Source organism: Heptranchias perlo, unplaced genomic scaffold (assembly GCF_035084215.1).
Source record: "Heptranchias perlo isolate sHepPer1 unplaced genomic scaffold, sHepPer1.hap1 HAP1_SCAFFOLD_1658, whole genome shotgun sequence".
NCBI lineage: Eukaryota > Metazoa > Chordata > Chondrichthyes > Hexanchiformes > Hexanchidae > Heptranchias > Heptranchias perlo.
Window position 1 is genome coordinate 3,857 of NW_027138923.1, and position 13,622 is coordinate 17,478.

The 13,622-nt window shown below is 53.2% G+C and overlaps 1 protein-coding gene across 1 annotated transcript; it reads left to right on the forward strand.

Annotated features, from left to right (window-relative positions):
- The first annotated feature begins 947 nt into the window (after positions 1-947).
- Positions 948-12,962, forward strand: pgap2 (post-GPI attachment to proteins 2). The gene is made up of 3 exons (XM_067977675.1): positions 948-1,082; positions 8,774-8,882; positions 12,428-12,962. Exons 1-3 carry the CDS (start codon positions 948-950, stop codon positions 12,556-12,558), a joined length of 375 nt encoding a protein of 124 aa, XP_067833776.1. The 3' UTR covers positions 12,559-12,962.
- The last annotated feature ends 660 nt before the right edge of the window (positions 12,963-13,622 follow it).

Below are 13,622 nucleotides of genomic sequence, written 5' to 3' on the forward strand. Positions count from 1 at the left end.
ATGCGGCAGCCAATTTGAGCACAGCAAGATCCCACAGCAAGATGCACTGCAGCAACTCGCCAAGGCTTCTTCGACAGCACCTCCCAAACCCGCGACCTCTACCACCTAGAAGGACAAGGGCAGCAGGCGCATGGGAACAACACCACCTGCACGTTCCCCTCCAAGTCACACACCATCCCGACTTGGAAATATATCGCCATTCCTTCATCGTCGCTGGGTCAAAATCCTGGAACTCCCTTCCTAACAGCACTGTGGGAGAACCTTCACCAAACGGACTGCAGCGGTTCAAGAAGGCGGCTCACCACCACCTTCTCAAGGGCAATTAGGGATGGGCAATAAATGCCGGCCTCGCCAGCGACGCCCACATCCCGTGAACGAATAAAAAAAAAACACACGGCAATGAGATAATGACCAGATAATCTGTTATTTAGTGATGTATTTGGCCCAGGACATCGCGGAGAACTCTTTGAAATGGTGGTTGCGGGATCTTTTCCGTCCACCCGAGAGGGCAGACATCGGAAAGACGACACCTCCGACAGTGCGGCACTCCCTCTGCACTGCGCTGGGAGTGTCAGATTAGATTTTGTGCTCAAGACTCTGGAGTGGGACTTGAACCCACGACCGTCTGACTCAGAGACGAGAGTGTTGCCCACTGAGCCAGGGCTGACTCTACGTGGGTCGGGAGTTGGTTAGGAGGTAGGAGACAGAGTAGGGATAATGGATATGTACTTCAATTGGTAGGATGTGACTAGTGGTGTCCCAGGGATCTGTACTGGTGCCTCAGCTTTTCACTATATTTATCGATGACTTGGTTGAAGGAATCGAGAGCCGTATTTCCAGTTTTGCTGACGACACTGAGTGAGGTGACCCAGTAAATAGTGCCGATGGGAACAGAAAGTTGTAAAGGGACATTAATAGATTCAGCGAGTGGGTAAAACTGGGGGCAGATGGAGTTCAATCTGGGGAAGTGTGAGGTCATCCACTTTGGACCTAAGAAAGACAAATCAGAGTATTTTCTAAACGATGAGAAGGGAGGAACTGTGGAGGAGCCGAGAGATTTCAAGGTTCATGTCCAGAAATCAGTAAAAACCCAGTGGACAGGTGCAAAAATAATTAAAACGGCCAATGGAATGTTGGCCTTTATCTCCAGCGGGCTGGGACAGGCAGAGCAGGCTCGAGGGGCCGAATGGCCAACTCCTGCTCTTAATTCGTATATTCGTATGTAATACAAAGGGGTGGAAGATATGTTCCAGCTGTACAGAGCTTTGGTCAGACCACATCTGGAGACTGGGTTCAGTTCTGGGCACCGCCCCTCAGGAAGGAGATATTGGCCTTGGAGGGGGAGCAGATTCACCAGAATGATACCGGGGCTAAAAGGGTTAAATTATGAGGACAGGTTGCACAGACTGGGCTTGTATTCCCTCGAGTTTAGAAGATTAAGGGGTGATCTAATCGAGGTGTTTAAGATGATTAAAGGATTTGATAGGGTCGATAGAGAGAAACTATTTCCTCTGGTGGGGGGAGTCCAGAACAAGGGGGCAGAACCTTAAAATTAGAGCCAGGCCGTTCAGGGGTGATGTCAGGAAGCACTTCTTCACACAAAGGGGAGTGGGAATCTGGAACTCTCTCCCCCAAAAAGCTGCTGGGGGTCAATTGAAAATTTCTAAACTGAGACTGATCGATTTTTGTTGGGTGAGGGTATTAAGGGTTACGGAACCAAGGAGGGGAGATGGAGTTGAGATACAAATCAGCCATGATCCAATTGAATGGCGGAACAGGCTCGAGGGGCTGAATGGCCTCCTCTTTTTTTCCCTCTGATTCTTAACTGCCCTCAGAAATGGCCCAGCAAGCCCACCAGTTGTATCAAACCCGCTACCAGCGGTTCAAGAAGGAGGCCCACCACCACCTTCGCAGGGTGACGTGGTGGGCAATGACTGCCAGCCTCACCAGCGACGCCCACAAAATCGCTCAATGTGTTTATTTTTATCTCTGGTGGAGTTGGTGGCCTCCTGCACAGGATGCAGGCCTGTCACAGATGGCCAGAGGGTGAAGCAACCCAACTCTCAGTTCCCTCTCGGGGAGTGCCGCGACAGGCAGCGAGTTGTGGGTCGGAGAATGTGGCTTTGTGGCATCCTTGATCCCACTGGAGCGTCGGTTCAGATCAAGCGGGGGTCAGGGGGAGGCGGATCGGGGAGGCGGATCGGGGAGGGGGATCGGGGAGGGGGATCGGGGAGCTGCATTTTATTTAGGAAGACGGACCTAAATGTAAAGTGTTTTTTATTTGATTTAATTTGCCGTTGACTTCCTTCCTCATTCCCCCATGTTTGATGGGACAGTGTAGAGGGAGCTTTACTCTGTATCTAACCCTGTACCTGCCCTGGGAGTGTTTGACGGGACAGTGTAGAGGGAGCTTTACTCTGTATCTAACCCGTGCTGTACCTGCCCTGGGAGAGTTTGATGGGACAGTGTAGAGGGAGCTTTACTCTGTATCTAACCCTGTACCTGCCCTGGGAGTGTTTGATGGGACAGTGTAGAGGGAGCTTTACTCTGTATCTAACCCGTGCTGTACCTGCCCTGGGAGTGTTTGATGGGACAGTGTAGAGGGAGCTTTACTCTGTATCTAACCCTGTACCTGCCCTGGGAGTGTTTGATGGGACAGTGTAGAGGGAGCGTTTGTCTATCTGCCTCTGGCTGGTCTGTTTCCCATCAGTGACGTCTCTCACCATGAACATATGTAAGGAATCTTACAACACCAGGTTATAGTCCAACAAATTTATTTTAAAATCACAAGCTTTCGGAGATCATCTCCTTCGTCAGATGACGAAGGAGATAATCTCCGAAAGCTTGTGATTTTAAAATAAATTTGTTGGACTATAACCTGGTGTTGTAAGATTCCTTACATTTGTCCACCCCAGTCCATCACCGGCATCTCCACATCATGGCTACCATGAACATAAATAGAGAGATGGTTAGGAGTGTGTTGCATAATATCCGTGGCCAAAAACACTGATCTCCTGTGAGCTCGATCCACCGCCTCTGATTGTATTACAGCCTCCCCCCGCTCTCAGTGACCGTCTGTTGCTGATTATTGGATGGGTGAGGCTGAACAACAGGCAGAATCGGAGACCCCGGGTCCAAGGCTGAGATTAGAGGCTGCAAATCAGCTGGGTGCTTTTGAAATCTGAGTGACAACAGCTGTCAGTTTGGGACTCTCTCTCCTTCTCCTCCCACTCCCTCCCTCCCCACTTCTCCTCCCACTCCCTCCCTCCCCACTTCTCCTCCCACTCCCTCCCTCCCCACTTCTCCTCCCACTCCCTCCCTCCCCACTTCTCCTCCCACTCCCTCCCTCCCCCCTTCTCCTCCCACTCCCTCCCTCGCCTCATCTCTCTCTCTCTCCCACCCCTTCTCTCTCTCTCTCTCCCACCCCTTCTCTCTCTCTCTCTCCACCCCTTCTCTCTCTCTCTCTCTCCCACCCCTTCTCTCTCTCTCTCTCTCTCTCTCCCACCCCTTCTCTCTCTCTCCCACCCCTTCTCTCTCTCTCTCTCTCTCCCACCCCTTCTCTCTCTCTCTCTCTCCCACCCCTTCTCTCTCTCTCTCTCTCTCTTTCCCACCCCTTCTCTCTCTCTCTCTCCCACCCCTTCTCTCTCTCTCTCTCCCACCCCTTCTCTCTCTCTCTCTCCCACCCCTTCTCTCTCTCTCCCACCCCTTCTCTCTCTCTCCCACCCCTTCTCTCTCTCTCTCTCTCCCACCCCTTCTCTCTCTCTCCCACCCCTTCTCTCTCTCTCTCTCCCACCCCTTCTCTCTCTCTCTCTCCCACCCCTTCTCTCTCTCTCTCTCCCACCCCTTCTCTCTCTCTCTCCCACCCCTTCTCTCTCTCTCTCTCCCACCCCTTCTCTCTCTCTCTCTCCCACCCCTTCTCTCTCTCTCTCTCCCACCCCTTCTCTCTCTCTCTCTCCCACCCCTTCTCTCTCTCTCTCTCTCTCTCCCACCCCTTCTCTCTCTCTCTCTCTCTCCCACCCCTTCTCTCTCTCTCTCTCTCCCACCCCTTCTCTCTCTCTCTCTCCCACCCCTTCTCTCTCTCTCTCTCCCACCCCTTCTCTCTCTCTCTCTCTCCCACCCCTTCTCTCTCTCTCTCTCTCCCACCCCTTCTCTCTCTCTCTCTCCCACCCCTTCTCTCTCTCTCTCTCTCCCACCCCTTCTCTCTCTCTCTCTCCCACCCCTTCTCTCTCTCTCTCCCACCCCTTCTCTCTCTCTCTCTCTCCCACCCCTTCTCTCTCTCTCTCTCCCACCCCTTCTCTCTCTCTCTCCCACCCCTTCTCTCTCTCTCTCCCACCCCTTCTCTCTCTCTCTCTCCCACCCCTTCTCTCTCTCTCTCTCCCACCCCTTCTCTCTCTCTCTCCCACCCCTTCTCTCTCTCTCTCCCACCCCTTCTCTCTCTCTCTCCCACCCCTTCTCTCTCTCTCTCTCCCACCCCTTCTCTCTCTCTCTCTCCCACCCCTTCTCTCTCTCTCTCTCCCACCCCTTCTCTCTCTCTCTCTCCCACCCCTTCTCTCTCTCTCTCTCCCACCCCTTCTCTCTCTCTCTCTCCCACCCCTTCTCTCTCTCTCTCTCCCACCCCTTCTCTCTCTCTCTCTCTCCCACCCCTTCTCTCTCTCTCTCTCTCCCACCCCTTTCTCTCTCTCTCTCTCTCTCTCCCACCCCTTCTCTCTCTCTCTCTCCCACCCCTTCTCTCTCTCTCTCTCCCACCCCTTCTCTCTCTCTCTCTCTCTCTCCCACCCCTTCTCTCTCTCTCTCTCTCTCTCCCACCCCTTCTCTCTCTCTCTCTCTCCCACCCCTTCTCTCTCTCTCTCTCTCTCTCTCCCACCCCTTCTCTCTCTCTCTCCCACCCCTTCTCTCTCTCTCTCTCCCACCCCTTCTCTCTCTCTCTCCCACCCCTTCTCTCTCTCTCTCCCACCCCTTCTCTCTCTCTCTCCCACCCCTTCTCTCTCTCTCTCCCACCCCTTCTCTCTCTCTCTCTCTCTCTCCCACCCCTTCTCTCTCTCTCTCTCTCTCCCACCCCTTCTCTCTCTCTCTCTCTCTCCCACCCCTTCTCTCTCTCTCTCTCTCTCCCACCCCTTCTCTCTCTCTCTCTTTCCCACCCCTTCTCTCTCTCTCTCTCTCCACCCCTTCTCTCTCTCTCCCACCCCTTCTCTCTCTCTCTCTCTCTCTCCCACCCCTTCTCTCTCTCTCTCTCTCTCTCCCCCACCCCTTCTCTCTCTCTCTCTCTCTCCCCCACCCCTTCTCTCTCTCTCTCTCTCCCACCCCTTCTCTCTCTCTCTCTCTCCCACCCCTTCTCTCTCTCCCACCCCTTCTCTCTCTCCCACCCCTTCTCTCTCTCCCACCCCTCTCTCTCTCTCTCCCACCCCTTCTCTCTCTCTCTCCCACCCCTTCTCTCTCTCTCTCCCACCCCTTCTCTCTCTCTCTCCCACCCCTTCTCTCTCTCTCTCTCCCACCCCTTCTCTCTCTCTCTCTCCCACCCCTTCTCTCTCTCTCTCTCCCACCCCTCTCTCTCTCTCTCTCTCCCACCCCTTCTCTCTCTCTCTCTCTCCCACCCCTTCTCTCTCTCTCTCCCACCCCTTCTCTCTCTCTCTCCCACCCCTTCTCTCTCTCTCTCCCACCCCTTCTCTCTCTCTCTCCCACCCCTTCTCTCTCTCTCTCCCACCCCTTCTCTCTCTCTCTCCCACCCCTTCTCTCTCTCTCTCCCACCCCTTCTCTCTCTCTCTCCCACCCCTTCTCTCTCTCTCTCCCACCCCTTCTCTCTCTCTCTCCCACCCCTTCTCTCTCTCTCTCCCACCCCTTCTCTCTCTCTCTCCCACCCCTTCTCTCTCTCTCTCCCACCCCTTCTCTCTCTCTCTCCCACCCCTTCTCTCTCTCTCCCACCCCTTCTCTCTCTCTCTCTCCCACCCCTTCTCTCTCTCTCTCTCCCACCCCTTCTCTCTCTCTCTCTCTCCCACCCCTTCTCTCTCTCTCTCTCTCCCACCCCTTCTCTCTCTCTCTCTCTCCCACCCCTTCTCTCTCTCTCTCTCTCCCACCCCTTCTCTCTCTCTCTCTCTCCCACCCCTTCTCTCTCTCTCTCTCTCCCACCCCTTCTCTCTCTCTCTCTCTCCCACCCCTTCTCTCTCTCTCTCTCTCTCCCACCCCTTCTCTCTCTCTCTCTCTCCCACCCCTTCTCTCTCTCTCTCTCTCCCACCCCTTCTCTCTCTCTCTCTCTCTCTCCCACCCCTTCTCTCTCTCTCTCTCTCTCTCTCCCACCCCTTCTCTCTCTCTCTCTCTCTCAGCCTCTCTTCACTGACAGCCATGGTTCAGTGGGCAGCACTCTTGCCTCTCAATCAGAAGGTCATGAGCCCAAACTCCACTCCAGGGACTTGAGCCTGCAGGAGTTCCTCAGGGTAGTGTCCTAGGCCCAACCATCTTCAGCTGCTTCATCAATGACCTTCCCTCCATCATAAGGTCAGAAATGGGGATGTTCGCTGATGATTGCACAGTGTTCAGTTCCATTCGCAACCCCTCAGATAATGAAGCAGTCCGTGCCCGCATGCAGCAAGACCTGGACAACAACCAGTCTTGGGCTGATAAGTGGCAAGTAACATTCGCGCCAGACAAATGCCAGGCAATGACCATCTCCAACAAGAGAGAGTCTAACCACCCCCCCATGACATTCAATGGCATTACCATCACCGAATCCCCCACCATCAACATCCTGGGGGTCACCATTGACCAGAAACTTAACTGGACCAGCCACATAAATACTGTGGCTACAAGAGCAGGTCAGAGGCTGGGTATTCTGCAGTGAGTGACTCACCTCCTGACTCCCCAAAGCCTTTCCACCATCTACAAGGCACAAGTCAGGAGTGTGATGGAATACTCTCCACTTGCCTGGATGAGTGCAGCTCCAACAACACTCAAGAAGCTCGACACCATCCAAGACAAAGCAGCCCGCTTTATTGGCACCCCATCCACCACCCTAAACGTTCACTCCCTTCACCACCGGCGCACTGTGGCTGCAGTGTGTACCATCCACAGGATGCACTGCAGCAACTCGCCAAGGCTTCTTCGACAGCACCTCCCAAACCCGCGACCTCTACCACCTAGAAGGACAAGAGCAGCAGGCACGTGGGAACAACACCACCTGCACGTTCCCCTCCAAGTCACACACCATCCTGACTTGGAAATATATCGCCGTTCCTTCATCGTCGCTGGGTCAAAATCCTGGAACTCCCTTCCTAACAGCACTGTGGGAGAACCTTCATCACATGGACTGCAGCGGTTCAAGAAGGCGGCTCACCACCACCTTCTCAAGGGCAATTAGGGATGGGCAATAAATGCCGGCCTCGCCAGCGACGCCCACATCCCATGAATGAATTTTAAAAAAAGAGCCTATAATCTATGTTGCCACTCCCAGTGCCAATACTGAGGGAGTGCTGCACTGTCAGAGGTGCTGTATTTCGGATGAGGCATTAAACCGAGGCCCTGTCTGCCCTCCCAGGTGGACGTAAAAGATCCCATGGCCACTATTCGTAGGAGATCAATGGAGTTCTCCCCAACTTCTTTCTTTCCCTCTCTCTATCCCTCTATATTTTATCTATATATCTCTGGCTGGCTCTCGCTGCCTGGCTTGCGCAGTCTTCCTCGCGCTCGCTCGCTCACTCTTGCCCGCTCCCGCTCTCTGTCTCGCCCCCGCTCGCTCCTCAGGACTCGAGTACAGTTACAATAACTTACACACCATAACTGACCACTTGGCAAATGAACTTTAAAAATAAAAATGCTGGTTTCCCAAAACTGGTGCGGTTGTTGTGATGAAGGAAACTGCATCAGAGCCTCGTGATCAAACCTTTCTTTTATTAATCCGGGAAGCTCACCGCTTAATTTTCTGGGTGCTGGACAGCAGCGTGTTTGTGTCTGCCTGTCTCTCGGCGTCTGCCTGTGTCACTCTAGCGTGTGTGTGTGTGTGTGTGTGTGTGTGTCTGTCTGTCAGTCTGCGCGCGCACACAGTTTGTTGAATGTACCTGACACTCTGAGATAGTTTATTCTGGTCGAGGATGAGTTGATGACAATGAGATCCTGGGAGGTCCCGAGCTCCCAGACACTCCCTGGTGCAGCAACTTCCCTGCAGCCTGGGCTGCTCGCTGGGTGATGGAATTCCTTTCAGTAAACAGACATAACCGAAAGACCCATCCCTCCAGCTGGTACGAGGTCCTCCAGCCTCGGGGGTTCGGTTCACTCCCGGGCTCAGATCGAGTGGCTTGAAGGTGGGATTCAGTGACTTCCCCCCTTCGATGAGCATGAAGTAAATTTCATTCCTTTTCCCTGCTCCAAAGATAAAGAATTTTTAATTGATTCTGTTGGGATGATTGTGTTTTTGAAATGCAAGAATCATAATCTCTCCCCCTCACCTCCCTCTCCTCCTCTCACCCTTTCTCTTTTACTCCCTCCCCCACCTCTTTCTCCCACTTCCCACTCCCCCCTCTCTTGTCTCCCCCTCCCCCCACACTCCCCCCTCTCTTGTCTCCCCCTCCTCCCACACTCCCCCCTCTCTTGTCTCCCCCTCCCCCCACACTCCCCCCTCTCTTGTCTCCCCCTCCCCCCACACTCCCCCCTCTCTTGTCTCCCCCTCCCCCCACACTCCCCCCTCTCTTGTCTCCCCCTCCCCCCACACTCCCCCCTCTCTTGTCTCCCCCTCCCCCCACACTCCCCCCCTCTCTTGTCTCCCCCTCACCCTCTCTCCCTCCCACAGGAATGGACCTCCTACAGCTGGAAGCACAGGCTGTTTGCCTTCAATCTGAGCTCGTTCCTGATCGCTCTCCTCTTCTACTTCCGACACAACGCCTACTGCGAGAGTGGAGGTGAGTGTGAATCACCCGGACACGGGGCAGCTCACCCACTGTCTCTCCGACAACTCGGCTGAAATGGCCTAGAAATCGAGGGCCTGGTGAGAGAGGGGAAAGGTGAAAGAGAGAAAAAGAGAAGGGGGGAAGGTGAGGTAGGGGGGGAGGGAGAGAGAGAGAGAGGGGGAAGGCGAGAGGCGAGAGGGAGGGAGGGAGAGGGAGGGAGGGAGAGAGAGAGAGACGGAGGGACGGTGAGAGAGACACACACACAGACATAAAAAGGGATAGACAGTAACACACACCAACACACACCCCTTGGATCACTGACCATACCTGAAGGTTCACTCCCCACTCTGTGCTGATCTTAACTCTACCATATTAGGGCCACAGGAGCAAGGCTTGTATCTGGCCCAGATAGAGTTACTGTTTACCCGATATAAAGTGCTCACTGTTTCCCTGAAGGACACAAGTCAGAGGAAGTTCTGATCAAGCTGTGCAGGGCTCTGGTCAGACCGACCTCGAGTACTGAGTCCAGATCTGGTCACCGAGACACAAGGGAGACATTCAACACTGGGGGCGGTGCAGAGAAGGCTGATCCGCAGTGCTGCCGTCTGCTGGCAAGTGAACTGGGTGAGGGGAGGAATAACGGGCTAGACAGTGATGCCTCGTACTGTCTGATAGCCCACCGAGGCTCACACGCCAAGGATGCCCACTTGGGTGATGTGCTGGGGGTGATCGACATTGTGAAGCCAACTGTCAGTGGTAGAGGAGACTGAAGGAGAAAAAATCATTGAAAAGCCCACCGACCATAAGATAATTATGGACCAAGGAGGCCATTCAGCCCATCGTACTTCATAGACTAGGCTTGTATTCCTTTTGAATATAGAAGATTAAGGAGTGATTTAATTGAAGTGTTTAAGATGATTAAAAAGGATTTGATAGTTTCTCTCTATCTGCCCTATTTCCTCTGGTGGGGAGAGTCCAGAACAAGGGGGCCATAACCTTAAGATTAGAGCCAGGCCGTTCAGGGGTGATGTCAGGAAGCACTTCTTCACACAAAGGGGAGTGGAAATCTGGAACTCTCTCCCCCCAGAAGATTTCAAGACTGAGATCGATAGATTTTTGTTGGGTAAGGGTATCGAGGGAACAAAGGCGGGTAAATGGAGTTAAGATACAGATCAGCCGAGATCTAATTGAATAGTGGGACAGGCTCGAGGGGCTGAATGGCCTCCTCCTGTTCTTATGTTCTAATCCATCCACGGAGACAATAAAATCCTGCATTGTGCCATCAAATAGTTTTGAAAATGATTCCAGGTTTTTTGCTTCTGCTTCTCTATCTGGAAATTTATTCCACTCATCTCTCACTTTGTGTCAGGAATTATTTCTTGGTTTCATTCCTAAAATTATCTTTTACGTGTTTGACCCGGTGGCCTCTTTGTTCCACTCCTGCAGTTTAATTTAGATTAATATTCCAGACGTAGCTTTTCCACCCCCCCTTACAACCTCCTACAGCTTTATAAGATCACCGTAGACCAAATCTCTCCAATCTTTCCCGCAACTGGGATCCGCCTGCTGTGTGTGTGACCAAAGACCACACTGGCCTCGTCACGCTGTGTGACCAAAGACCACACTGGGCTCATCACGCTGTGTGACCAAAGACCACACTGGGCTCATCACGCTGTGTGACCAAAGACCACACTGGGCTCGTCACGCTGTGTGACCAAAGACCACACTGGGCTCGTCACGCTGTGTGACCAAAGACCACACTGGGCTCGTCACGCTGTGTGGCCAAAGACCACACTGGGCTCGTCACGCTGTGTGGCCAAAGACCACACTGGGCTCGTCACGCTGTGTGACCAAAGACCACACTGGGCTCGTCACGCTGTGTGGCCAAAGACCACACTGGGCTCGTCACGCTGTGTGGCCAAAGACCACACTGGGCTCGTCACGCTGTGTGACCAAAGACCACACTGGGCTCGTCACGCTGTGTGACCAAAGACCACACTGGGCTCGTCACGCTGTGTGACCAAAGACCACACTGGGCTCGTCACGCTGTGTGACCAAAGACCACACTGGGCTCGTCACGCTGTATGACCAAAGACCACACTGGGCTCGTCACGCTGTGTGACCAAATACACACTGGGCTCGTCACGCTGTGCGACTAAATACACACTGGGCTCGTCACACTGTGCGACCAAAGACCACACTGGGCTCGTCACACTGTGTGACCAAAGACCACACTGGGCTCGTCACACTGTGTGACCAAAGACCACACTGGGCTCGTCACACTGTGTGACCAAAGACCACACTGGGCTCGTCACGCTGTGTGACTAAATACACACTGGGCTCGTCACACTGTGTGACCAAAGACCACACTGGGCTCGTCACGCTGTGTGACCAAAGACCACACTGGGCTCGTCACGCTGTGTGACCAAAGACCACACTGGGCTCGTCACGCTGTGTGACCAAAGACCACACTGGGCTCGTCACGCTGTGTGACCAAAGACCACACTGGGCTCGTCACGCTGTGTGACCAAAGACCACACTGGGCTCGTCACGCTGTGTGACCAAAGACCACACTGGGCTCGTCACGCTGTGTGGCCAAAGACCACACTGGGCTCGTCACGCTGTGTGGCCAAAGACCACACTGGGCTCGTCACGCTGTGTGACCAAAGACCACACTGGGCTCGTCACGCTGTGTGACCAAAGACCACACTGGGCTCGTCACGCTGTGTGACCAAAGACCACACTGGGCTCGTCACGCTGTGTGACCAAAGACCACACTGGGATCCTCCTCGGAACATAGGAACAGGAGTAGGCCATTTAGCCCCTCGAGCCTGTTCCGCCATTCAACGAGATCATGGCTGATCTTGACCTAACCCCCGCCATAGCCCCATATCCCTTAATATCTTTGGTTAACAAAAATCTATCATCTCAGATTTAAAATTAACAATTGAGCATCAACTGCCATTTAGGGAAGAGAGTTCCAAACTTCTACCACCCTTTGCGTTTAGAAGTGTTTCCTAACTTCACTCTTGGCTCTAATTTTTAGGCTTTGTCCTCTAGTCCTAGACTCCCCAAGCAGTGGAAATAGTTTCTCTCTATCTACCCTATCAGCTCCCCTTATTAGCTTGAAAACTTCAATTAAATCATCCCTTAATCTTCTAAATTCAGGGAATACAACCCTAGTTTGTGTAATCTCTCCTCGTAATTTAACCCTTGGAGCCCAGGTATCATTCTAGTAAATCTACACTGCACTCCCTCCAAGGCCAATAGATCCTTCCTCAGGTGCGGTGCCCAGAACTGAACACAGTACGTGTGGTCTAACCAGCAACTCCTCCTCTCTGTGACTAAATACCGGGAACCTCTCACTCTGAGTGATTCCGTACCACACCCGGGACCCTGGTCCGTGGTTTATGCAGAAGAACGTTCCCAAATCACCAGGAATGATCCTGGAATCACATGTGCTTAAAAGTTGAATTTTTCTTGCTGTGAATGTCTGACCCTGATTATAAGCTGACCCCCCCGACCCCTGACCCTGTGCTTCCTGTGTCTCTCCGCAGTTTACACTGTTTTCTCCTTCCTTGAATACTTGGTGGTTCTGTCGAACATGGCCTTCCACATGACCGCTTACTGGGACTTCGGGAACAAGGAGCTGCTAATCGGAACGCCGGCCGAGGGCAAGGAGATCTGAGAGAGGCTCCTGCTCCCCCGCTGGGGGGGGGTGGGGGGGTGGGGGGAGGCGGAGGGGACAGGAACAATCGGACCCCCTGTCTGAGGCACAAAGCAGGGGCTGTCTCAGCGGGTCGAAGGTCGTCTATTAAATGGGGTGGGCGAGAGGGGGGGAGGGAGAGCGGGCAGCGTCAGTCCCGGAGGATAAAGGAGTGTTTGAGAGAGCCTGAGACACTGGCTGTGTGAAAGCAGCCTTTATGGTCCCGGCTGGGACACAGTCGATGTTTTCCCCCCCGCCTCCCCCCAAGTGTTTTAAACTCGAACGATGTGACATTTGGTTGGGGCTCAGGGATTGGCTCGTTTCCACTCTTAATCTGGGAGTCCGTTTGGGAATCTGGTTTGCTTTTTATAAAAAGCTCAAAGTGATCTCTCCGTTTGATTTCTGTTTCTCTCTTGCTCTTTTTGTGCCACACTCTCAGGAATTCTGAGCAAACTGCCGCCTGTTTCTCTCTCTGTCCGTTTCATTTAGGGAGAATGTTTGATTTCTAAGTACCGAGGAGTTTTCTGTTCTGCAGGAGGGGGCGCAGCGCAGATTCACCAGAATGACACCAGGGCTAAAAGGGTTAAATTACGAGGCCGGGTTGCAGAGACTGGGCTTGTATTCCCTCAAGTTTAGAAGATTAAGGGGTGATCTAATCGAGGTGTTTAAGATGATTAAAGGATTTGATAGGGTGGATAGAGAGAAACTATTTCCTCTGGTGGGGGGAGTCCAGAACAAGGGGGCAGAACCTTAAAATTAGAGCTCGGCCGTTCAGGGGTGATGTCAGGAAGCACTTCTTCACACAAAGGGGAGTGGAAATCTGGAACTCTCTCCCCCCAAAAAGCTGTTGAGGCTGGGGGTCAATCGGAGCTTTCAAAACTGAGATTGGTAGATTTTTGTTGGGTGAGGGGATTAAGGGTTACGGACCCTAAGTGGGTGAATGGAGTTAAGATACAGATCAGCCATGATCTCATTGAACGGCAGAACAGGCTCGAGGGGCTGAATGGCCTCCTCCTGTTGCTATTCCACCTTCTCAATTACAGAAC